Source organism: Amblyraja radiata, chromosome 34, assembly GCF_010909765.2.
Source record: "Amblyraja radiata isolate CabotCenter1 chromosome 34, sAmbRad1.1.pri, whole genome shotgun sequence".
In the NCBI taxonomy this organism is placed as follows: domain Eukaryota; kingdom Metazoa; phylum Chordata; class Chondrichthyes; order Rajiformes; family Rajidae; genus Amblyraja; species Amblyraja radiata.
This window is the reverse complement of record NC_045989.1, coordinates 14,674,747-14,701,572: the sequence shown is the minus strand read 5'-3', so window position 1 is coordinate 14,701,572 and position 26,826 is coordinate 14,674,747. Positions and strand designations below refer to the sequence as shown.

Sequence of the window (26,826 nt, the reverse complement as noted above, 5' to 3'; positions counted from 1 at the left end):
TCCTCTTTCATCAATTAACGTGTTTCTTTATTCTAATGAAGACCTTTGTACCAGGTACATCATTCTAAGTAACAGCACAGAGGGAAAGAAATTAAATAACATAGTACCTGGTGGAAGCTCAAGCTGAAATCGATCAGAAGATCCAGATTCCCCAGTCTGTAAAAGAAGACAACGATCACATGAAGGAAATTGTTGCAAAAAAAACTAAGAAAAAGGAAGCATACATAGATCTCACACACCTACCTTATTTCCACATGGGATCTTAATAAACACATAGTGTCTAATTTTCCTAATAAGAAAAGAAGTTCTAATTAGAAGATTTACAAATTCCTGTAGCAGACATCTCAAATGATAAGCACAGCTCAGCACATAGCAACTGGCCTCTGGGAGATTGTGCTCTGTGGTTAAGCAACAATAAACCTCAGGTTCCTATTTTTAGAAATGCAGGGAATTGGGACTAGCTTAGATAGGCATCGTGGTGGGCATGGATGACTTGGCCCAAAGGGCCCGTTTCCAATGCTGTACGACTAAACCTGAATCAGGAGATAGTTTCAGAAACCATTATAAACTACTAATTCCATCTGATCCAGATCAGGTTTTAACTCGGGTTAGTCCCACAGGGTTAAGCACCAACTCAGTTTTTCTATACTTTGCAGGTGCCCTGTTTACAGTCAGTTCTAACCAGCTACGCTGGATCATATCTCAAACCTTCAGTTTGCCCGGGTTTAACTCAGAGTACAGGTTGAATACCAATTTTCCAGCACGTTCGGTGCCAGAACCTTTCAAGGATTATCTGTTTTCCCGGGCCAACAGAGGTCACGTGATAATGAAACATCAATGCACCCCAGGCCTGTTAATTAAACATCGCCCGTGTCTCCAATACACCATGGAAACCTAAATAAAACAAATATAAAATGTCTGTTAGCAAACACATTGCACTCACCCTCCCTGTCCTATGACAGGCGTTATTTTCATATTTTGGCAAATTAATTCTCCATTTTTCTTTTTCCCATAGTACATTCCTTGCCATTGCTGTAAAGTCACAAGCAGAGATAGTGTCAACCAGGAATTTATGAATTCAGTTACAACAGTGAAGTGCATTTTCCTGCCATTGATGCAAGGGGAATTCCTCACACAAGTGAAACATTCTGCTGTCAATGCTGAAGTACAACAGCTAAATGACTTCAGCAATTCTGCCTTGCCCCATAAAGCTGCAACTTTTCCTTTCAAAAATGTATCCAGCTTCTTTTAGAATGCACAAATTGACTGCATTCAAAATCACCAAAGGTTGTTCACTTTTAATCCTAGTCCTCTGGTTCTTGATCATTCTGTTGATGGGAAGTTACTATCCATTTACCGGACCCATTGTGATGTCATATATTTATGAAAAATGCCCTCAGAAAACATTCCCTCCTGTCAACCTGAAACCCCTCCACACCCCGGGAGCAAACTTAATTAAAAGATCTACTGCTGGAATTTATTTTTCATTTTGTGAATGTCACTGCACCACCCTACTTGCCTCTAATGGATGGCTTACTAGGATATTTCAGGAGGACTTTTAAGAGCCAACCACATTGATGTGGTTTGGAGCCATACGCAGACCACGGTGGATTAAAATTAAATGGCAGACCTCCTCCCATAAAGGTCATGAAGAATGAATATTTATTACAATCTATGAGCTCTGCGTCCACCAACATTATGATTGACTAAATTATTTAAATTCCTGAGGTGTCACAGTTGGATCTGAACTTGTGTCCCTGGATTGTTAAACCAGTCGTATTCTAGTCTAGTAATTTACCCACCTCCGCACACAGTAGCTATATTTATTCTTCTGGCTCAGGGCATTGTTGGCAATTACAGGATGTATTGCCTATCACCACTTCCAACAAGGAAATGGTACTGCCTTACATACAGAGACATCATCACACAGCAAGAAATGCCCCTTTGCCATCTAGACTAACTAGATTAACCCAATTTTCTCCACACTCCACCCATGGCTTTCTACACCATAGTGTTTCAAGTGCTCAACTAAAAAACTGCTTAAATGCTGCAAGAGTACCTGCCTCCATCCCACCCTCTGGCAGTATGTGCCATATTTCAATCAATCTGTGGATGAAAACAAAAATCCTCAAATCTTTCCATCTCCCCACCCCTTACCTCTGGATATTTACATCTCTGCAAAGGGGGAAAACAAATTCTCTCTACCCTCCTAGAAGTCCATCACAGGCAACTTCCTGGTAAATTTTCTGCGCAGTTGCAACTTTCCTACTGGTGTGATGATCAGAACCATGTACACTATACCAGCATAGGCATGGTCAAGCAGGGCCTGGTCATATGTTCATGAACTACCTCAGTCCTTCTGGCACACCCACAGTGCTGTGGATTTGGGGGGGTTCTAGGATCGAGAGCCAGCAAATAATGAAGAAACACAAGATATTTCTCAATCAAGGTGGTGTGCGTTAAAGGAAAACAGCAGGCATCCCCATGTATATGCTCTTGTTCTTCTTGGTGGTGGAAGTCTCAAGTTTAGGAGGTGCTGTCAGAGTGATCTCGGCAAGTAACTGCAGCGCATTTTGTAAATAGCACACACTGCATTTAATTCAGCTTTTCCCCCCAACATTATCTCCAGTCTTTTCACTATTTGTTTACTGAGAAGATTTTTGAATTTCATTTTACTGAGCATTTCCGCAATACCCCTTTTATTTACTTTTTTAAACTTCCTCTGAACTCTCAATTAGACTGACTCTCAATAAATTACTAATAACCTTGGTCGAGTTATATTTCATTTGTCATACAATCACCAGTAACCACAGACACCCTGACAGATAGCTTCAGTAAAACCAGGCTCAAGGATCCGAATGTGCTAGAGATATCCGGAGTCCCTCCTTGACACTCAGGCAGATGAAAGGTCTCGACCCGAAACATCACCTATTTCTTTTCTCCAGAGATGCTGCTCGACCCGCTGAGTTACTCAAGCATTTTGTGTCCATTTCTGGAGTAACAATAATTGGCTTGCCATGCTAACAATTTTCCACGGTCACAAGTTGGACACATCATCACACTTACCTTTCCTTCTGCACAATAGCTGTCGATCTTAATTGGGATATCAGCTTTATTTTTATCGCTAGTGGGCACTTGTGTTAGCTCCTTTCCTATCAATTCCTCTCTCTGGTAACCCATCTGTCCTTCAAATGTGCGGTTCACGTACTGCAGAACACAAGCAAAGTTGGCTCACTGGACTTTTAGATCAGACAGGTAGACTATAATAGTTAGTTACATTCAACACATGGTGGTCAGGTCTCCATTTTTAAAGGATGGACGTTTCTTCAGTAACATGACTCTAGCTTTAAAATTTAAATTCTGGCTAGATTAATCAGTCGCATAGTATAGGTTCTTTGGCCCACCATGTTCATTGCCAACCTTTCTGCCAATCTACTCTAATTCAATTTACCCGCATTGAGCAAGTCTGAAGAAGGGTCCTGACCCAAAACGACACCCATCCTTTTTTTCCCCCCCAGAGATGTTGCCTGACCCGCTGATTTACTCCAGCACTTTGTGTCTATCTTCAGTATAAACCAGCATCTACAGTTCCTTTCTACGTATTTTACCCGCCTTGGATCTGTATGCCCACATTAGGCCATAAAAGATCTTCCAACATTTCCATTTTTTGCCAAGAACTGAGGGAATAAACTGAAGAATATTTCTGGCTTCTTTCCAGAACAAATATCACGTAATGTGATACATCCAGTCTGTATTCAGTAGCATTGGGGCCGTGCCTCGTACTGAATCACTGGATAAACTAAGATTGGTTGAGAAGCATGAATGCCATTGGCCTCAGCAACACCTACAAAGTTGATTGTCATGTCATTCGAATGCTGCCACTGGCGTCTTACTGCAGGGAGAACTTGCATTCTAATACATGAACATAGCAACGTGATTAAAACAAGAAAGAAATGTATGCAAAGCATCACCTGGCTAGGCGCTTGGAATAAGTCAATCATACAGCTAGATTATCTTCAAAACCCCACCCAACAACGGTCTTGTCACGCAATCAGTCCGGGCATTCCTCCACAAACAAAATCAAGGCTAAAGCCAAGATTGTTTAACAAGCACTTAATTAATTAAATGACCTGCACACTACTGGAGGCATTTTACACACAATTGCTATGAAGTCATTACCATTACACTAGCAAAGTCTAAAACAAGTTTATTGTTACATCTCAAGAAGCAGAGATGAATGTCCAATCCAATGTTATTTTGTTGTTGACAAGGAACACTCCAAAGCACAAATAAGGAATCCTTTACTGTGCTTTAAGATCAGACGAATTCAGTGGGATAGTCCAACACAATATGGTGTCAATATCTGATCTAAAGGATGCAACCAATAAGGCAACTCTCCTTTATAGCTGCACTGGATTATTTTACTGAATTTCAAAAAATTTCCACTTAAGGTTAAAACTACAAATTTCAATTCAGAGAAGAATGCAGCCAAATTTCTAAAATGTTTAAACAAAAATGATCACCCTTTTGAATTACACCCCGGACAGAAGGATGACAATGGTCAGCGAACAGAAGACTCCAATTATGAGAACAAATGTTGATATTTTGGCCGATGACCACTCAGTCATGAACCTGAAGTGTTAAGTGCTGCCTGGCTGCATTTAGTTTAAATTGCACTATTTAACATATTTGTTATTAATTACTATTATCTTCAAATAATTATGTACAATTTTGAATTTAAAGTCCAAAAGCTGAGCAAACTGATCATTGGAATTTGCGAATATATGCTGTTGCTACCAAAAAGAAGGGCAAGAATACGCCAAAGGCACTAAATTAGCAACTGACCTGAATAATATTATCGTTGCTTGTAATTTCTATTGACTCTAGGCATTGGTCCAAAGCTGTGAAGATTGCACTAGATGCCCTGAGAGAGAGAAAAAAAGATGGGGGGAGCGAATGTATTATTTTTAATAAGATCAGACAGTATCATGTAGATTATCCATGTTTTGTGGAACCTCTGCAAGAAACTAATGGGGACCAGTGAATAGATTTTTCAATATTTTTACTTGTATATGATGTATTTCTAAAACAGGATATTTTCTTGATCTTGCTAAAATCGCGGATAAGAAGAACACAACTTTCAAGAGCAAGAATTGCCCTGTTACCCGTTAATTTCGATTGATCACTTCGACTAGTAGATCTTCTCGGGCTGTGCCACAGAACATTGTGTTATTGCTATAATCGAGCTGTTACTAACTGGAAGACTTTAGCATTTATTAATTTGATCTGCCTAGCCTGGAATAGACCCTGCTTCCAGGAATGAACCTACAGAGTACCAAGCCCCTGTTCTGGTAATGTTCATCAGCCTCTGCCAGGGGTTCTGGAAAACAGTTGATGTATTGGGGGAAGGGGAGGGAATGACCAGTGGCCTGATCATATCCACTACATCATTTTATTTTAAGTTAAATGAATTTTCATAGCTAAACTGAATCATGAATGGTCTTTGATGAAACTAATTGTTGCACTTTGGTTGTTTCCCCAAATGAAAGTTCCAGCACTGATAATGATAGACTTTTGTTAGACAAGATTGTTAAAATATGTGGGACCAATCCAGGTAGTCAAATCAAGGTACAGTCAAGTTAACATGATTCACAGGGTAGAACATGCTTGAGAGGCCTGTTTTTATTCTATATTCCATTTAGAAGTGGCGACTATGTCAGAAAAAAATTAAAACATTGCAGATGCTGTCAATCTAATCTGAGAAATGGTCATCAATCTGAAGCGTCGGATTCTCTTCCTACTGATGTGGCCAGACCTGCTGAGTGCAGCCAGATATTTCTGTAGCTACCACAGGAAATCTTGCACTGACATCACTCCTTTCCCACTCAATCCCACTGGCAGTCAGTCAACAGTGATTTACAAGGAATGGAAAATATGTACTTGGGATGAACACGCATGAGCCAGCCCTGGGATAGTTGTCTATGTGAGCTACCCAGGCATCATCTTTAGCATTGATGATCAATAGTAGAGCAGAAAGTTTGAATGTGAGATGAAGAATTGTGGAGAATTCACAGAGAGAACAACTGAAGCTTTACACATTGAGCTGAATTATTAGTATGGTTCATATGCTATTCAATCATCAACACCATAACTCAATGAAGCAATGAAGTACCTCAGTTTAAATTGTGCACGGACTTCTCCAAACTCCAACTGGATGAGTTCATTATAACAAGCAATGGGACTGGAATTTTCAGCATACCACTGGGAAGAAAAATGTATTGAATTGAATTGAATAAATTTTATTAGCCAAGTATGTATACATACAAGGAATTTGCCTTGGTGCTTTGCTCGCAAGGATAACAACACGATATACAGTAGACAATTAAAAATAAAACATCATAACTTAAACATGTGAAGAATAAAATAAAATACCAAAGCAAAAGGAGGCCACAGACTTTTGGTTGTTAAGTAGAGCTGCCGCTCGTGGGGGGGAAAAAAGCTGTTTTTATTGCACACATCAGTGAAACTACACAACAAAAACTCTGCCTGATAAATATCGAAGTTATCGACTTAAGTTTGCAATGGTCCTGAACATCATGAGCACAATCAATCGCCCTTGAAATAATCGCCTTGGAGATAAGTTCAGCTGAGGAAAGATTAGAAAAGCGAGAACACACTTTGCCAGAGCTCAGGCAGCCTGGAGATAACAGACCCACCCGCAAAGTTAGAGTATTATTGGTGAAAATGGGGAAGAAATATTTCTAATAGTTAATAGCGATTACAGGTTATAAATTAAAAAATCATGACCATAAAGGCAGCAAATCAGTGTTATTATTACTAGTGGGTGGATACGAGATGAAATGCTGCCTGATATTATAAGGAAAACAGAATCTGTAAACAGATTTTGCAGACAGATAAATGCTCAAAAGAACAAAGTTAATGGACTAGATTTTGTAGTCAGCAGGAAAGCAATGCCACTACCTGCTGACCCAAGATATGTTTCCCATAAAAATATCACGATCTTTGGCATGCACATTTCACATCAGTTGCTGCTAGCTCAAATGATATCAAGTCAAGTCACTTTTATTTCTATAGCACATTTAAAAAAACAACTCTCGTTGACCAAAGTGCTTCACATTGGTGGAGGTACTGATTGATATCAAACTGATTGAGCAGCCAATCACATTTACAGGCAGTAAACCAAGGAGAAACAAAAAATAAAGCACAATTTTTAAATTTAAAATATTTTTAGCTAAAGATCTTAAATATACATGATCTAAAAATTGGAATATCAAAAATTTAGACTGAAAATCCATTATATTTGATACACAAGGGAATTATAATCCATTTTAAAACATTAAGAAAAAGTTTGGTAAGCAGTAAATAAGAGTCCTAACCAGCAACACTTGGCTCACTCGTATCACTACAGCACCTAAATGAATAGGGGACCACAAAAATATTGCAAATGTATATATTAAATTCCAAGTTATTTAGCTGGCCCATTAAGTCTTGATACATAGTAACTCAACAATTAACATCTGTTACCCAAATTAACTAACCCCATCCCTGCAATTACTGCACAATAGCATAGGAACCATGAAAAGTGAGTGAAGAATGGTCACCGTGCATCTACTACCACATTATAAGCAATCTTACAGCCTTTACCCTGCTGGAATTTTGGGTGACCTGTCGTATTGCAGAGTGTAGATCCTGGTTTTAAGTAGTCGCAACTGCTGCAGCTCACAGCATTATACCCTTTGCACAAAGGATAGAATCAAAGACTCTAACCTACCCGTGTGAATCCTGCTGCAATCAATGGCATCACTGAGATCTCTTCACCCCTTTGACTGAAATAAGCAAATTTATAGCATTAAAGACTTGAAATGCAATCATATAATAAATCAGATTTAAAGACAAAACAATCATGTCAAACTCCATTTTTTAGTTTAAAGTCTACTTAAAAACAACATGGCTTCTCAGTCTACTAGCACTTCAACCTGAATCAACAGTTTCACATGCTCCAAGGATATTTCAAAGCAGTTCAGCAAGTTATCAGCTTGCACACAAGCTAATTTGAGAAGGTAGGAAGGAGGGATTAGTTAAGGGAGGAATACACTGCAAGACAATGGGCTGAATTACTGCCAAAATGAACAGTAGAGCAAGGCAAAAAGAATATGAACATTGAAAAGCTGCAGAAATGTTGATACAGAACAGAAAATGCCAGGAACACTCAGTAGTACAGGCAGCATCTGTAGAAAGAGAAACAGAGGTGACATTTCAGGTTGAAACTGAAAGGGAGAAAATAAATGCTGGTGGCAGAGGGATGGATTGCCTTGGGAAACGTTGTAGACGGAGACAGCAGAAGCAGACACATAAAAGTACAAAACAAAAGCAGTTGGAGGATTAGAACCAAGGAACATACAAGCTGCGAAAAAAAAGACCTTTAGGAAATGCCCAGTAGGCCAAGCTGTGCTAATGGAGAAAGATAACCGAGCCAACATCACAGATGGACAACCTTGCCTGATCTGACATAGAAAGCAAGTCCATTCCTGCGGTCTCCAAATTCTCCATCTAACTCCTACTCTGACCTGGTGTTGGTTCTGTAGTCCTGCACTGTAAAGGCAAGTCCAATGCAAGGCAGAGGAACAGAACTTCATCCCCCTACTGGGCACAACACAACCACTCGTATTTAACATAGAATTCTACAAATTCAGGTTACTTGCTTTCTATCTATATCGGAACTGGCTTTTTCTATTAACAGCCATCCAACTGTGCTATTGGCTTAGCTTTCCCCCCTCCCCATTGGCACTGCCTGACCTGCTAGGTATTTCCAAATTTATAATCCCCTTTTCCCAGTTCTGACAAAAGGTATTTAACCTGAAATGTCAATCATTTCATGTCCTACATATCCTGCCCAACTTGCTGAGCATTTCCCACAGTTTCTATTTTTATTCCTGAAGGCATCAGCTGCCAATTTGCAGTGGATAGTGGCAGAAACAATAAGAAGGATAACCCTACTGGACATCTGACTCACTAATCCTCATGTGGCAGATACATCTGTCTACGATGGTCATTTTTGCCAATCCTATCACACTACCCTCACTGAGACATGGTTCTAGCTTCTCACAAAATGAGCCATCCATCATGTTTGGCATCAGTACAAACTTGTTGGATGGGATAGACTCAGATTAAGCAGCTCCAAAGATGTGATAGCCCTGGAAAGGGTGCCATGGAGATCTATCAGGATGTTGCCCGGGATTGAGCATTGCAAGATTGGAGAGAAATGAAGGTTAAGAGAAGATATGATTGAAGTATATCAAATTTGCGAGGGTTTATAGATAAGGAAGACTCTTGGAAACTTTCCACCTCAGAGGCAAATTAAACTAGAGGGCAGATTTATAGTAATGCGAAAGAGATTTAGAGGGGATGTTATGGGGATCTTTTTCACTCAGAGTGGTGGGAACCTGGAATACACTGAGAGAGTAGAGAGAGTAGTGAAAGCAGAGTCGCTGACAGTATTGTGTCTAAACTATCAGTTAAAACACCTAGTCATAGAAGGGTATGGGCCAAGCACTGGATGATTGGATTAATAGGAATGGGCACCCAATGGTCAACATGGACATGGTGGGCCAAATGGCCCGATTCCATGTTGCATTACTCCATGACTAAAATTTGGCATGTGCAAGATGCTATAGACCATAAGCCACAGCAGAAATATATACAAACACAAATTATCACCCCTTTGCCTAACATATCCTTCATTCTACTGTTACTCAAACAAGAGGATAAATCATAGTTCAATGAGTGCAGATAAACATGCTGGGAGAAGCACCAGATACACCTAGAAAAAGGCGTAGGAAAGAACTGCAGATGCTGGTTTAAATCAAAGGTACACACAATATGCTGGGGTAACTCAGCGGTACAGGCAGCATCTCTGGAGAAGGGTCTCAACCCGAAACGTCACCCAATCCTTCTCTCCGGAGATGCTGCCTGTCCCACTGTTACTCCAGCATTTTGTGACTACCTAAAAAACAGAGGTGCTAGCCTAGAAGCCGCACAGGGTACTCGCAAACTAAACTCCATGCAAAAACACATAATAGACAGAGCTAAGCGAGGGATCAGATTGGAGTGCTGTAATCCAACCACATCAAATTGTGAATATGGCTACTCCCACAATGCTGTTTAGTAGGAAATTCCAAGACTCATACTCCATGGTGAAGAAGAGCTGGCAATACATTTCCAAATTAGGATGATGACAAACTTGGTGCAGAAATCGCAGGTGCTAGATTCCCATGCACCTGCTGCCCTTGTCCTTTTCAGGGATAATGGACATGGATTTTGGAGGTGCTGTTAGAGCAGCAGAGGCAAGTAACTGCAGTGCATTTTATAGTTAGTCATAGAGCCATAACAGGCCCTTCGGCCTAACTTGCCCAAGGCAACTAAGATACCCCATCTACACAAGTCCTACCTGCCCCTGTTTGGCCCTTATCCTTCCAAACCTTTTCTATACAAGTACATGTCCAAATGTCTTTTAAATATTAGTATAGTACCTGCCTCAACACCCTCTGGCAGCTCATTCCATATACCCACCACTGGGTGAAAAAATTGCCCTTCAGGTTCTTATTAAATCTTCCCCTATAGATCCCCTATAGGTATCTTAAACCTATGTTCTCTGGTTCTTGATTCCCCAACTCCTTTTAAAAGACTATGCAACTTAGGGGCAAGTTATTTTGTAAACAGTGTTTAAAATCTGAAATGCTCTGACAGAGGAATTGGAAATCAGGTACAGTTAAATGTCGTCCTTGTGTTATGAATTGATTCCATTTTTACAGACGTCCATAAGTGAAATTTGTCCACATCAGAAAATGCACAAAAATCACTTCCACCATCACCATACTTTGACAGTATAGTAATGATGTTGATGTCCAAGCAAAATAAACATTTATTGATTGTCTTCCCCTGTGTAATTACAATGGTACAGAATCAGGATGTACTACACCCAATGGTGGGTTTCAATAGGCTTGAAAATTCAGTGCGTGTGCATTGTTCAATAGGATATTGTTGCACAAGATTCAATGGAAGCAATTGCTGGTCAATTCCCAGAGCAAATTGTTTTAAGTGACCACCGAAACTGGCTGCCAGTTGTGTTCTTGAGTCAATGATGTCTGATTATTGCAGGAGTTTACACACACACAGGTTTTATTTTCCAAGACTAGTTCTTGTTCGAATTTAATATTTATGGGAGCTCATTTGAATATACAGGCATCCCGAAGCCAGGTGTTAGTAACCCAGAGAGGGCCTGTACTGTGTTTAAAAATAATTTAAACAGACACTTAAATGGGCAAGGCATATAAATATGCAGTTCAATTGTGGGTAGATGGGATTAGCATACATGGTTTTTGCAAAGTAGATTCCAACAACAGGCAATGTGATAATGCTAGATCACATCTGGTTTGGTGATGTTGAATAAGGAGTGAATATTAATCAAGAAATGTTGGATTGAGCATGGAATGAATGCATCATCTGAAAGGCGGCACCAGTGAACTACCTCACGGATTTGGACCCAAAGCAAAAGTGTCATAAACTGCCACTGCAGACAATGTTATGAAGAAAGTGCAGGAAAATGGAACTGGATAGCTCTTTCAAAGAAGTAGACAACATTGGCTAAATAGGTCATTTGCATTGTACAATTCTACCACATCAGGGACATTAAAGTAAACTGCATCTTTGAATTAATCCTGCCTTTCTTTCAGCTCCCATTTGAATGAGGTACTTACAGATATTTTGCAACAGCAACAATGACGGTTCCTTCTGATGACTTTGTTGCTCTGATAGATCTACAAGTAATGCCACAGTTAGTTTAGTTACCATCAAGTGCAATTCAGATAATCTGTATATAAAGAGCAATCATTTATGCTGTACCATGCGGTAGAATATTCAGCAACTAACTAAAACCAATAGCTTGATGATTCACTTCTGGGTAAACATATACAAAAAGAGAGCCCGAGCCAGAGCAGAACTGTTTGTACACAAATCACTCACCGAGAGACTTCAGATAAACCATAAACATCATGAAGAAATTAATTGTTAAATTATGCATTAGATATTGGGAATATTTGCTGTGCTGCATTCCAGGAGAGAGCAGCAATTTAAGTTTTTTCCAACAGAACATGGGGAAATTTGCAAATTTAAATTAGGACTCAGGGTTAGAGTGAAGAAATGGGTGCAATGGAAGTGCTCAATGATACAAATAGGACCCAAATACTAGTTTTCCACTATTCTGATACCTTGTTGCAGCCTTCCAATAACGTGCCATTAACAATAAATGAATACAGGGGAATCCCCACGAAGAGTGCAGAAGCAGGCGAGCCCAAAGATAGAGGCCCAAAACCACGTCAAAAAGACTCCTTCCCAATGTCATCCCTTGCACTTCCAACATTTTGCTTTTTATCTCATTTATTTTTTTGATCAATGCTAGTTTTCCCAAAAAACTGTAATTATTTTGGTTCTTTCTGGGAGAATGGGAGTGGGGAAATCACAACCTTGGAAAAGCTCAAACACTGTACAGACTAAACACAAATAGTCAATAGGTAGGTGTTTAATAGGAAATTCAAACCAAGCATTAGAAGCAATCTGACACCAGGAAGCTGATCAGTAAGCACAATGAATCTGTCTGTTCACTGGAGTCAAGGGAGCTGCTCACCTGCAGAGAGCTTGTGCATCAAAATGTGTGGAATGCCTTTTATCTATGACGATGATTTCATGATTCTGGTCCAAGAAAGTTTTGAGTGCCGCCTCTGGTGTCTTTGCCACATTGCACTTGTACCCTGCTTGATCACATGCCCGACTGAATCCAGCACTCTGGCTATCTTCCTTGGGAAACACTAAAAGCACCTGGAGGAAAACAGATCCATACATTTGGCAGTATGTTTACAGAACAAAGAGCCTGCATTAGACATATTACGGTTATAAATATCTAAAATATTACTCTTCTGTGTAGAATCAATGTGTCAAGTAAATCCCCTTGCAGGTAGAAAATCAATTACAGCAATGTGAAGTGACAGAGGCACTGGTAGTGATAGATTGCTGACCAAAATTACTCAGACAAACTAGCTTTCTAGTTTTGAGTTTGAACGCAGGGTCATTGTGCCAAAGATTCTGACTGAACTGTACATTTTTGGCATCTTCTAGTTTTATTTAAGATTCCCGGTTTCAGGTTTTATTTAAGATTCTGGAGACACCAGACACTGCAATTATGGAATGCAGTATCTGTGGTTGATGTGTCTAATCAAAACTATGCATCAGAATAGAGAGCGAAGGGAAGGAAGCCATTATTTAGAAGTGAGAGGAGCTCAAGACCGAGGTTTAATGATATACATGGAACTGGGAGGAGATCGACAGGGGGATGGAGCTGGGTGGGAATGGGAGAGAGGAATGTGCTGAGATAGAGACTCATACCTGAAAGGTGGAAACATAGAAGGGAAAAAGAATTGCAGGCAGAACTGAGGGGATGGATAGATTCAAAGGTTGGTACATGATATGTTAGAATCAGATAAGGAAGGGATGATAGGCAGATGGAACAAAGTGTGAGAGACGTTAGGAAAGGTGAATCAAAGGAGAAGAACAAAACTGAGGTGGATAGGTAAATAATATGTCGTTTTTGTTACATAATAAACATTTTCTTAGAGATTAAAATACTTTGTTGTTTTTTTCCAGTTATCATACATGACGTAAAGACCAAGTTGCTATTCATCATATGCCACGAAACCTGAAATATATGGGTGTCACAGCAGATGAAGCTGCTGATCTACATCTGGGATTCAATCCTGACATCTAGTGCTGTGTGGAGTTTGCACATTCTCCCGGGAGGTCTGGTTTCCTTCCACATCCCAAAGGTATCATGGGGTTAGGTTAATTGGCTATCAGGGATTGTCTCATTTATAGGTGGTTGCTAAGAGAGGAAAAGAGGGTTTATGGACATGCTGAAGAGCAGAGGCTACACAGAAATAGGTGAGTATTGATAGGAATGGTCCAAGAGTCAATATGTCTGATGGCCTCCTTGTCAGAAAGCAAATATCATTGCATTGCAGGTTGAGTGTGGATTTATAATGTGAATTAAGAAAATGTCAGTATGTGTCTTCATAATAGAAAACACTAAAATTTTAGCAACAGTAGAAAATCAAGGTCAACTGAGAGGGATGAACACAAAACAATCACTTGAAAACAAGTATTAATAAACTAACAAATGAAATGTACCCAAGACCTACAATTAGGATCCTGTGATCTTAAAGAGAATTACTGGAGAGATAGTGGATGAATTGGTCGTAATCTTTAAGATTTGGATGGATATGTCACAAACTGCAATACATTCATCCAAGAAAGGAAAAAAAAAGATGAAAGCCTTTGCTCAGTTAGTTAAAGATCTATCACTGGAAGATGCTGAAAATAGCAGCAAGAAAGTTTAAAGAAATTCTGAATGTGAGCATGAAAAATAATTGGCAAATTGATCAGAGTACTGAGGATTCAGATTCAGATTCAGAAAACGTTATTGTCTGTCGCAACAGAAAATCTTCTTTGACGTGGCTCCACATACAAACAGGACAATGTACTGACAAGCAGTCATACAACACAGACTTCTGCGAGCACACAGTGTGCACAGATCTCAAAAGCAAGTACAAAGATTACCGTGGTAGTAATACTTGCTGTCGTTAAATACCGCACTTAATGACTCTCAGAAAAACACTAAACTCAGAAAACATGCAAACATACGGGAGCAACGCGCCGCGAGTCGCTCAGAGTAGCGCCCCGCCCCTTGGGTTGTCAGCAGCGATACAATAATAAACACACAAAATGTAACACAAACATCCACCACAGCATTCATCACTGTGGTGGAAGGCACAAAAATTTGGCCAGTCCTCCTCCACTTCCCCCCCGTGGACCGGACCAGAGTCCAGAGTCAGTCCAGGATCGGCTCTTCCTCACCGGAGACCGTGGCATTAAGTTGTTGTAGGCCGCAGGCCGGCGGTCAAGATTTAAAGTCCCCGCCGCAGCCAGAAGCACCGTAGACTGCAGGGCCGGCGGTCGAAGCTCCCCTCCAGGGGTGATGGTAAGTCCATGCCAGCCCCGCGGTAGAAGTTGGCCGCGTGCTGGCGGTGGAAGCTTCTTCTTCCCCCGGGTCCCCCACGAGGGATTTGGGGGATCCCTCGTGGGACATGACTAGTTTGGCGAATAAAGATGAACCAGTAGATGTATTGTGTTTGGATTACCAAAATGTCTGGAAGTAATACATTACCATAGATAAAGGATTGGTAACAATATAAAATAAGATGGGTCATTTTTAGGTTAGCAAGTTGTAACTTCATGGATTCAATGGGAAACAGAAATGGGGCCTAAACAATTTATGGTCTTCATTAAGTTAGATGAAGGGACCATATGTACTATAGCAAATAATCCCCATGTTATAGATAAAAGGAAAACAATATGGTGAAGACAGTATATGCAAATAGATCAGGAGTGTAAAGATGGAGAGTAAAAGCTAGCAGAAAGGGTATGTGAAGGTAAAAATTAGGTTACAAAGCCTGAGAAAAATAGAAAATGAAATATTATAAGATTGAAAAGACATTTGGAAGATTCATTGATAGGAATGTTTTAAGGGAATAAGGGCTAAATGCAGGCAAATTAGATCAGTTCAAGTACGCAGCTTGGTCATCATGGACAAGTTTGGAGGTTGTATCCCTTTCCATGTTGTATAACTCTATCACGCTCTCCAACTAATATTATATAAAGAGAGACTAGAGAATGTTGCTGCACATACTAATCTGTGACCTTTTGCATAAAACACAGTTAGCGTGCGAGTACATGGAGTAACTAGGAAGACCAACACAAATTGGCCTTTATTGCACGGGAGTTGAAGTAGAAAAGTAGGAAAGCCTTGCAAAAACACACAGGGTTTGGTAATACCACGCCTGTTGTTCATAGACTACATGTAGCTCTGCATTCGACATCATCATCCCTTCCAAACTTGTTACCAAGCTTAGGGAACTGGGTCTCTGCACACAACTTTGTAACTGGATCCTCTACTTCCTCATCAATAGAACATAATTGGTACAAATTGGCAACATTTCCTCCTTGGTAGCCATCTGCACAGCGGAATACCAAAGCTGTGTGCTGAGTCCCCTGCTCCACTTATTTTATGTATGATTCACTAGCCGGATACGATTTCAACTGCATCTTTAAATCCGCCGATGACGCCTTCATTGCTGGATAAATCGCAGGTAATGATGTGTCAGAGTAGAAGAGAGAGATCGATTGTCTGATTGAATGGTGCCAGAACAACCACCTTGCTCTCTTTGTCAATAAAACCAAGGAGTTGATTGTTGACTCCAAAGGAAGAAGTCCGACGATTCACAAACCTGTCTTCATTAAAGGGTCAGTGATGGAGAGAGCCAACAACTTCAAGTTCCCGGCTGTGCATTTCTCTGAAGATCTGTTCTGGATGCAATACATTGATTGATACAATCATAAAGAAAGCCCGTCAATGCCTCTACTTCCTTGGAGGATTGAGGAGATATAGTACGTCAACGAATACTCTCTTCAACTTCTACGGGAGTATGGTCGAGAATATATTGACTGCCATCATGGCCTGATTCAGCAACTCAAATGCCCAGAAATGAAGATTGCAAAAAGTGGTGAATACTACCCACTCCATCATGGGTACTGTCGTCCCCAACCTCTAATTGATCTATAGGAGGCGTCGCCTCTATGTGTCAAAATAAGTGATTGCTTATCAATTTCAATAGCCTACTGTGGTGAAACTAACAGACTGTCTTAACAGAATAGTGTCTGATTACTTCAGGGAAATTATATGAAATGTTTTTTACATTACAATGTTTTTCCTCCCAATACAGCTTTTATTCTGCTTATCAATCTCCAAAGAAACTTAAACGGTGCTCTACTACTCGATGGAAATCACATTATAACCAATTCGGCCTTTGTAATACAAATAATGTTCCCTAATTCATCAGTCGTAAAATATCTAATTCTTGTTGTGGAAATAAGCATCATAGCAGAACTACCTGTAATTATTTAACCAGGCACCTGTGTAGACCACATAATTAAGTATATAAATTGTGACTGATAGATTGTTACACCATGGGGGTGCTGAGGTTCAACGGTTGGGGGGTGGAAAGAGAAAAGCCAAAGTAAAAAGGATAATGGAGTTGAAGGCAACAATCCAATCAGCGAGTGATCTTACTGAACATCACAGCTTACTGAATGCAACAAGTGGTGTGCCACAGGGATCAGGGCTGTGTCTCACACTGTTCATTATTTATATTAACGATTTGGATGAGAATGCTAGCAGCGTGGTTACTAAGTTTGTACATGACACTAAAATAGTGGACAGTCCATATGGTTATCTAGGATTACAACGGGATCTTGATCAACTGTTTTATGGAAAGTGGCAAAACAGGATGATGGAAGAAGCATTTTAAATGCTTCTCTTAATCGATTAGGTTTAAGTATAGGAGTTGGGATATCAGTTAAAACAGAAAATACTGGAAACTCTCAGCCGGTCAGGCAGTTTCTGTGGGAAGAGAAACTTAACATTTAGATCCAGAACACATAGTCAGTAGCACAGTAGCATGGGGGTAGAGTTGCTGCCTTACAGCACCAGAGACCCAGGTTCAATCATGGCTACGGGTGCTGCCTGTACAGAGTTTGTACTTTCTCACTTTGACTACATGGGTTTTAACCGGATGCTCTGGTTTCCTCTCAGACTCCATAGACGCACAGGTGTGTAGGGTAATTGGCTTTGCCCAGTTGCAAAATTGTCCCGAGTGTGTAGGAGAGTGTTAGCGTATGGGGTCATCATGGTCGGCGCATACTCAGTGGGCCGAAGGGCCTGTTTCCGAGCTGTATCTCTAAAGTCTAAACTGGGAAAGAAAGAAAAATAGGTTAATTTAAAGTAGGAGAGTAGATGGAAGAAGGATAGGTAGAAAAGCGACCGAGTGGGTTTCCTCCAAGTGTTCCAGTTTCCTCCCACATCCCAAAGATGCACAGGTTTGTAGGTTAATTAACCTTTGTATATTGCTTCTAATGTGTCGGGTTTAAAAGCAGAAATAATATTGAACCAGTTTGAACGGGTGATCGATGGTCGGCGTGGACCCAGTGAGTCGAAGGGCCGTTTCCATGCTGTGTCTTTAAACAAAACTCATTGGTAAGGCCACATTTTGAATACAGTGTACAGTTCTGGTCACCCTTCTATGGCCAGGATAGCAGTAAACTTTAAAGGGTGCAAAAAAAGATTTAGCAGGATGTTTTCGGGTGTGGACAATTAGAGTTATATGGGGAGGTTGGATGGGTTGGGTGGCTTTTCATTGGAGTGTACAAAGCAGAAGGATAACGTTACAGAGGTTTATAAAATCATGAGGGACACAGGTAAAATGAACAGGTGCAGACTTTTCCCAGGGTAAGCAAATCTATAACTAGATGACATAGGTTTAATATAAGGACAGAAGGGGCAACTTGTTCCGCACAGTGTGTAATATCTACATGGAACAACCTGCCAGAAGTAGTGGTAAAGTCGGGTACAATGACAACATTTTACAAGACACTTAGACAGGTACACAGATAGGAAAGGTTTGGAGGGATATGTATCAGGTGTAAAAAGTAGGACTAGTTCAGCAAGGCAACTTGGTCAGAATGGAGAGGTTAGGCCAAAAGACCTGTTTGTGTACTCAATAGCTAACTCTAACAGGACAATTCCTGGTCAAATTTATTTAATTAAATGTCAAGGCCTCCAACTCTAAAGGTCTGTCTTGGTCTTGGTGCATTGTACATACCTGGACGGCTTCCTGTCGGATCTTCATTGCTCCAAACTGAACCTCCGTCACTCCTCCCTGTGGAGTAGAGAAACAGCACAAAATAAAAATAAACACTTTTTAATGAAAACCTCCCAAGTTAAACCAACATTGGGCTCAAACTCATTAACGCTGGCGATAAGAAAATCCGCTGCTTTTTTGGCACAGAATTCTGCCACTGACTTACATCAATACACTTGTACCAGATCCTAAATAGGCACAAAATGCTGGAGTACCTCAGCGGCACAGGCATCTCTGTAGAGGAATGGGTGACATTTCGGGTCGAGATCCATTTTTATGCATGCACAGAATCCTCCACCCCTTCTTGACGAGGCAATAAAGTACACCAATCCTAGCAATCAAAGTTTACAATTTTAAAAAAACAAATTAGAGTAGAACATGCCCTTCACCCAAGCAAGCCTCTTCGCGACTCTGGAGGATGTAGCAGTGCAGTGAAAATATACACAGCTCCGCAATATACTCAACTGCCAATAAGACAGTCCCCAGGTTACAATAGAGCTCCACTCCCGAGAACTCTCTACAATATGAATATTTCATGTCAGAAATGAACCCTAAAATAGACCAGCTGCAATGCCATGGGAGCAGGCAAATCAATTCCCATACAGACTTCCATATATCCAGCACAGTGGCCAAACCACTAAATCCAGCCAAATGTATCACCTCCTCAGCATTAAGCAGCACGGTCACGCGCGGACCACACTGACCAACTCCAAATCAATCCATCTGCCTCAGACTCATTGTGAAGCACTACTATAAAGTTAAGGAAGTTAACCCGTTTCAAAAATGTGTTCAAAAATTCACTGGGAAATTTTCATAGTTGAAAGTTCATAAATCAGGGCTTTTGAAAACCGGGGTCCATCTATACAACTGAAATGTATAAACTAAAGGAACGATTTATAAAATTAACCTTCAACCGTTTCATCCTATCCTGATAACTTTGCAGCTGTGTTATAATCCTTATGTCCAACTTTACATTTCCCTCCTGTGCCTAATGTTATCAAAAATATAGCAGACAGAACCATGCACAATATACTGTGGTCGAGATAGGTTAGCACAGTGATTCCCAACCTTAATTTACAAAGTTAAATTCACAATAATTTGTGATTCACAATAATTTAAAACCTGTTGACAGATTTATATTTACAGATTTATATCTTTCAGTGTCCAGAGTTAAAGATTAACCTTCATCCAAAGGATTATGAAAAAAAAACTTACCTTTAGTAAATGATTGTTTTAAAATCAGAACTAGACAAAGTTCAGTTAAGTGACTAAAATAAGACTGATAAATGATTTACTCAACTGTACTAACTGCAGATTAGCCTTACTCTGCTCTTTACCTCACATTCACCACTGAAACCAATTTTATTCCACATCCGCAACAAAAATCAACCATCTACATTCTTACCCAATCTGTAGGCACCCTTAGACACAACGAGCAAAGAGGGGGAAAGTCACTGCTTGCAAGTTGCACAGCATCTGGCTTGAAAAGATATTGCTGTCTGCTCATTGTTTAAGCTAAATCCTAAAACTATTCCACAACTTCCCAGCCTCACCACATGGATTAGTGGTTTAAAATGTCCATTCATTGAGCTCACCTTCTCAAGTGCAAGTAAGGAAGACTTGGAAGACACTATGCCAAGGTTTGCCAGCTGTGCCATAATTCCACATGCAAACGTTTAAAACAGCTAGTTACCTTTGCCAGACTGATAGAGAACTTTAAATTACTTTATGTGGGGGTTTATTTTATTTACAATGCAAAGGTGACCAGAAAGGCTCTTGCATTACATGGGGTGTTCATGAGAACAGGTGGTAGTGTGGCACACATAGAATTGGAGCCATATGCAAACATATAGAACGGATAACTAGTGAGAAAGCAAACGCAATCTCTCTGGGAATGGAGACATGACCAGCCTCTCCTGCTGAACTTATGCTTATGCTCTGAATTTCTTAAACTTCTATATTCTTTTGTCTAGGTCATCACATTCTAACAGCTCCCATTCATTCATTGGCCAGATAACCTTGTTTACAGATTATCCCCACGGTCACCATGCTTTCATGCCATCAGAGACATCTTCCTCTCTTACCCTCCCTGCAAGCTTCTTTTGTTCCCTTTTCAATTCTGACAAAGGGTCTCTCTCAGATCTGAAACATTGATCTACTCCTCAAAATGTTGTTGTCCAAAGTGAAAGTGGGAAGAGGGTGTACAGGGAATACAAAATAAATGGCATGGCAATATTAATCAAAGAGATAATTGCTGCAGTAGAACCTTGAAGGTTCTTTAAATGTGGCTATATGGGTGGAGGTTAGAAACAAAAAGGGGTGAGCACTTTGACAGGGAGATACCACATGCAGCCATCAGTGGGAGATAGAGAACATATGTAAGGAAATTATAGTGTAAAAATAATGCAGCAATTGCTGTAGAGCTCCATTGCAATTACACCTTTAACTTCTCGATATTAACTGGAGTCGCCCAAGTATGGACTTTTAAAGGGTGTTCAGTAAAATGTTTTGTGCCAGATGATCTTACAGAAGGCATGATGCAGGACTTGGGGAATGTAGTGCTCTAAGTGGTGGGAGTATCAGTGGAAAAGCATTTCAGGGATATTGACCATAATACCAAGCGTTAAAGGTCATTATGTTTAAGTGGGGTCTCATATGGACGAATGCCAGGCCACTGTTCAGAATTTCTATTAAAAATGTAGATTCTGTAAAACAAATTTCTAAAATTAGGGATAACATTAATAAACATATAGAAAGAGCATGCAATTTGCAATAGACTACAACGCCCACAGGCATGTAGTACTATATTTTAAGAATTTTTTTTTTTTAAGAAATATGAATCTAGTGAAAATGGGAGCCCAAGTACAGAAAATTAACAAAAGCAATTATGCCATTGGACAAAGGAGCAGTAGGCTGTTCCTTGGGGAGATAAACTGGTAAAATAATGAAGTATGACCACAGTATATTGTGCATGGTTCTGTCTGCTATATTTTTGATAACATTAGGCACAGGAGGGAGTTGTAAAGATGGACATAAGGATTATAACACAGCTGCAAAGCTATCAGGATAGGATGCAAAGGTTGAAGGGCCTTGCTCAAAAGGTGAGGTCCAAAGAGTTATGTAGCTACCACAACACCACGCCATTCAAACGAGAGTCTCCATGCCAATAACCAAAGCAATCCCACGGCTCTCATTCTTTGTAATGCTGCATTACTATTCTTTCTCCCATGTCCATCAAATCCCATTGGATTGCCTTGGTGATTGGTTTCCCGTTTACCTACTCAAGACACAATGTACAGTTCTTTAATCAAGTTAATCAAATTTGCTGTTGCCACACAGGTAAGTGCAGTTTCAGATGATGATGGCTGCCTAATGGTGCAGAAGATCATAGGTCAGGTGGAAAGTTGGACAGAGCAGTAGCACTTGCAATTTAATCCAGACAAGTATGAGATAATACAAATTAATAACATAATTTTTTTTAAAGAGATATCTAAAATTCCCATAGACCATATATAGTAAACTGTAGGGACCTCAGTACTATTGATGTACTGAGAGACCTTGGAGTGCATATTCACAGCCTCCTGAAAATGACCACACAGATGGATAGAGTAGCGAACCGGACCTTTTATCTTGCTTACATTCATTGGCATGGCCGTTGAGTGTGAGAGTTGGGACATCATGAGGCACACTTGAAATATTGTGTGGTTTGATGATCACACTATACAAACAATGTAAAACCATGTGGAAAGAGTGCAGAAGCGATACACCAGCATATTACAATGAGTACTTCTCCTCTATATTTACCGAGGAGAATACAGTAGGACAGAGGAACTTGGGACAGTCAATGGAAGTGTCTTGAGAGCAGTCATTGTTACCGTCGAAGAAGTACTGAAGGTACTGTCATGTATGAAGGAAGACAAATCTCCAAGGCCTGATCAGATATATCCAAGGAAATTGCAGGAAACTAAATAGGAAATTGCAGGAGCCCTTGTTGAAATTTACGAGTCATCCTTAAATACAGGAGAGGTGCCAGATGACTGGAGGGTGGCAAATGTTGTGCCTCTTTTCAAGAAGAGATGCAGGGAAAATGCTGGGAACTATAGGCCGGTGAGCTTAACATCTGTAGCTGAAAAGTTACCAGAGAATATTCTGAGAGATAAATTATACAGGCATTTGGATGGGCAGCGGATGATTAGGGTTAGTTAGCATGGTTTTGTACGTGGGAGGTCGTGTCTCACAAATCTGTTTGATTTTTTTGAAGACGTGACCAAAAAGGTCGATGAGGGCAGAGCTGTAGATGTTGTGTACATGGATTTCAGTAAGGCATTCAACAACGTTCCGCATGGTAGGCTGCTCTGGAAGGTTAGATCGCATGGGGTCCAAGGAGAGACAGCTGAATGGATAGCAAATTGGCTCCATGGAAGGAAGCAGAGGGTGATGGTGGAAGGTTACTTCTCAGACTGGAGGCCTCTGGCTAGTGGTGTGCCTCAGGGTTCAGTGCTGGGCCCATTACGGTTTGTCATCTATATGATTTGGATGCGAACATACAGGGCAAGATTAGCAAATTTGCTGATGATACAAAAGTGAGTGGTTTTGCAGATAGTGAAGATGGTTGTGAAAGATTGCAGCAGGATCTGGATCGATTGGCCAGGTGGGCAAAGGAATGGTTGATGGAATTTAATACAGAGAATTGTGAGGTGTTGCATTTTGGGATGTGAAACAAGGGCAGGACCTGCACAGTAAATGCTAGGCCTCTGGGTAGTGTTGTAGAGCAGAGGGATCTAGGAGTACAGGTGCATGGTTCCTTGATGGTCGAGTAGCAGGTAGGTAGGGTGGTCAAAAAGGCTTTTGTCATTTTGGCCGTCATCAGTCAGAGTATTGAGTATAGAAGTTGGGAGGTCATGTTGCAGTTGTATAAGACGTTGGTGAGACCGCATTTAGAATATTGTGTTCAGATCTGGGCACCATGTTATATGAAAGATATTGTCAAGCTTGAAATGGTTCAGAAAAGATTTACGAGGATGTTGCCAGGACTAGAGGGTGTGAGCTCTAGGGAGAGGTTTAGTAGGCTAGGTCTCTATTCCATGGAACGCAGGAGGATGATGGGGGGGTTCTTATTGAGGTGTACAAAATCATGACAGGAATAGATGTACAGAGTCTCTTGTCCAGAGTAGGGTAATCGAGGACCATAGGACATAGGTTCAAGGTGAAGGGGAAAAGATTTATAGGAATCCGAGGGTGGTGGGTGTATGGAAGGGTGGTGGGTGTATGGAACAAGCTGCCAGAGGTAGTTGAAGCTGAGACTATCCCATTATGTAAGAGACAGACAGGTACTTGGATAGGATAGGTTTGGAGGGATATGCATGAAGCGCAGGCAAGTGGGATTAGTGTCGCTGGGACATTGTTGGCTGGTGTGGGCAAGTTAGGCCGAAGGGCCTGTTTCCACACGGTATCACACTATGACCTGGAATGGGAGAGCTTAAATTACATGGAGAGATTTGATCGGTTGGGATTGTTCTCACTGGAGCACAGGTGAAACCTCAGAGGTCTCAAATTATTTGGGACATAGATGGGCAAGATAGTCAACAGTCTTTTTCCAAGACGTATATGGAAGCTGCCAAAGGAAGTAATAGTCATAGAGGCAGGTACAATCACAACATTTAGAAAGCATTTGGACAGGTACAAGTACCGGAAATGAATATGAACTAAATGAAGAAAATTGGAATTAGTGTAGATGAACACAAATGCCAAATTGAACCAAAGGGCTTGTTTCCGCGCTGTAAGACTATGGCCTGATAATTATGTTTGGTGCTGCTTCGAAGATTGGTGGAGTTTAGATAGCGAGGATGCTTATCCTAGGATACAGATGAACATAGATCATGTGGAATGTTGGATAGAGCATTTATGACCAACTGCTACAGTTTTGCAGCTCCCACAAGAAGTCTCTCAAGAGGGCTGTAAAATAAATGTTTTGATAATGATGGGAATGTTTTGACTCAAGGCAATGAACAAAACAGGAAGGAATATAAAAGACATTCACCAAGAAATCGAAATAGAATTTAGGCATCTCTAAGGACTCCAGAGGTTACCGAGGCAGTGAATTGGTGTACAAATGATGAAGTTGTAACTAGCTTACTTGGCTGATTGGCCCGATTCAGTGCTATAATTCTTGAATTCTTCTGAACCATTCATCAAATTATTGCTCTAAACATATTTGCCTGCTTCAAATTGAGCTTTACTGCATCAGTTACCCTGTCGATGCGTACTCAATGAATTTGATACATTTCTGTTTGAAAGTGCTTCCAGAGGCTGTGGTAACAATGGTTTTATTGAACGAATGGATTCTGAATGGCTCGATTCTTTAGTTAATGCACTCTGATCTTTTCCATACTCATTAAACAGATCATTGTGACATTTGTTGCTTGAAGCACAGGACTAGATTGATGTGCATCACATATTAAGTCCATCAGTGCAACATTTTCTTAGGCAGTCCCTTAGGGCTGAGAATGTTCTTACTTCCACCCCTCTTCTGTGGGTTCTGAAGTGACTCAGACTTTCTGTGTAGTATCTGCAGATTCTGCCACTGAGTTGGAGAGGGACAGGAGTAGGTGTTTGAAAGGATGGGGTGGGTGGATGTTATGGTATGTTCTGCTACTTGCTAAAAGCTCAGTGCTCCCATCATGGAGACTTGGGATTGTTTAGATGCTCTTTCAATGCTTTGCATGTCCATAGACCGTGGGGCTGCTGATTGGTTACAAAGCTGTTTTGAAAAAATTAGTTTGAAATCAAAAGTATTTTCTATATAAAGTATCTTGCCCTGATGCATGTTTTCCTTCAGATTCTGGCATGTAAACCACGTTGAAGACAAGGTTTGAGGTTTCAGTAGCGGCAAGCTTCACCGCTTTTGTTTGCCTTCTCAGTACAGAAAATGTTCCACATTTCCCCAGCGTCTTATTGTGGGTTCTTGAAAATCAGAGGGTGAGGATTTGGGAGGGAGAATTGTGTCGGCGGCTGTATTATACTTTGCTGTCTGGAAGTTTAGTGCAGTGCTTCTTAAACTGGTGAATGGTTCACCCAAGGGCGAATTAAATTATTTTGGGGTGAATGAAACTAGAGCGGTGAATGAATGCTGAATTACTTAATTTATTCAGATATTTATATATATTTTTCTATAACTTAAAAAAGGCATTGCCATTAAAGTGGTTAGTAAGCTCTTATTGGTTTTAATGGCAGTGGAGCTGGAAATTTGATATGTTTTTTTTCTCTCTGCCTATGGTTTTTTAATTTCAAAGTAGCAGGATATTTCCCAAATTTACTGTAATATATAACCTTTTAGGGAAGACCAGATGAGCTAGTGGGATCATAAATTTATAAATGGCAACACTGGAGGATTGCCATAGGCAACTGTTGAACTGTAACTTTACTGTGTGTAGCAATTTAGCTACCAAAGTTGGTATTTGGTGGTATTGTGAGCTTTCGTCGGGAGTTATAGAAAGTTATATTAATTGGATACTAATATATTAAATCACATACAAATGTTTTTTTGAACTAGTTTTCCAAGAAAAAAACTGCAATAATCAAAGCCCGAAAGGGTAGGATGGGGCTAAAGCCTAGTGTTTAGACGTTGGAATGGTTTTTTATCATTCTAATAGAATGATTTTCCAACTCCAGTGGTAATTAAACTTTTTTTTCACTCCTAATTTTCTTTACATACTTTTAGGATGTTCAAAATGAATAAAATAAACTTAAGAAATGTGTTAATTTATGTTTTTTGCTCATGTGACAAAATAAATTATTTATAAAATTATACACAAGGAAGAATAAGACAAAAATTACCAAAACACATAAGAAAATTTAGTCGAGGGTGAATTAAATTTTGTGATACAGACTCAAGGGTGAATGACACTGAAATCGTTTAAGAAGCACTGGTTTAGTGCACTGCACA

The 26,826-nt window shown here is 40.3% G+C and overlaps 1 protein-coding gene across 4 annotated transcripts in view; it reads right to left on the bottom strand.

The window, feature by feature from the left end:
* LOC116991521 (high affinity cAMP-specific and IBMX-insensitive 3',5'-cyclic phosphodiesterase 8B-like) overlaps positions 1–26,826 on the bottom strand; it is a 77,734-nt gene that overhangs the window by 37,495 nt on the left and 13,413 nt on the right. For 3 of the 4 annotated variants that reach the window (XR_004416811.1, XM_033050179.1, XM_033050181.1), the window contains exons 2-11: positions 18,843–18,899; positions 12,704–12,894; positions 11,778–11,837; positions 7,793–7,847; positions 6,173–6,261; positions 4,846–4,924; positions 3,067–3,207; positions 944–1,032; positions 244–289; positions 108–156 (exon numbers count right to left, since the gene is read on the bottom strand). Coding sequence is in view for 3 of the 4 variants with exons in the window: in XM_033050179.1 (XP_032906070.1) it covers positions 108–156; positions 244–289; positions 944–1,032; positions 3,067–3,207; positions 4,846–4,924; positions 6,173–6,261; positions 7,793–7,847; positions 11,778–11,837; positions 12,704–12,894; positions 18,843–18,899 (856 nt within the window). In the remaining variant the exon portion in view is untranslated. The remainder of the gene's footprint in view (positions 1–107; positions 157–243; positions 290–943; positions 1,033–3,066; positions 3,208–4,845; positions 4,925–6,172; positions 6,262–7,792; positions 7,848–11,777; positions 11,838–12,703; positions 12,895–18,842; positions 18,900–26,826) is intronic. The other variant, XM_033050180.1, reaches the window with a different exon arrangement.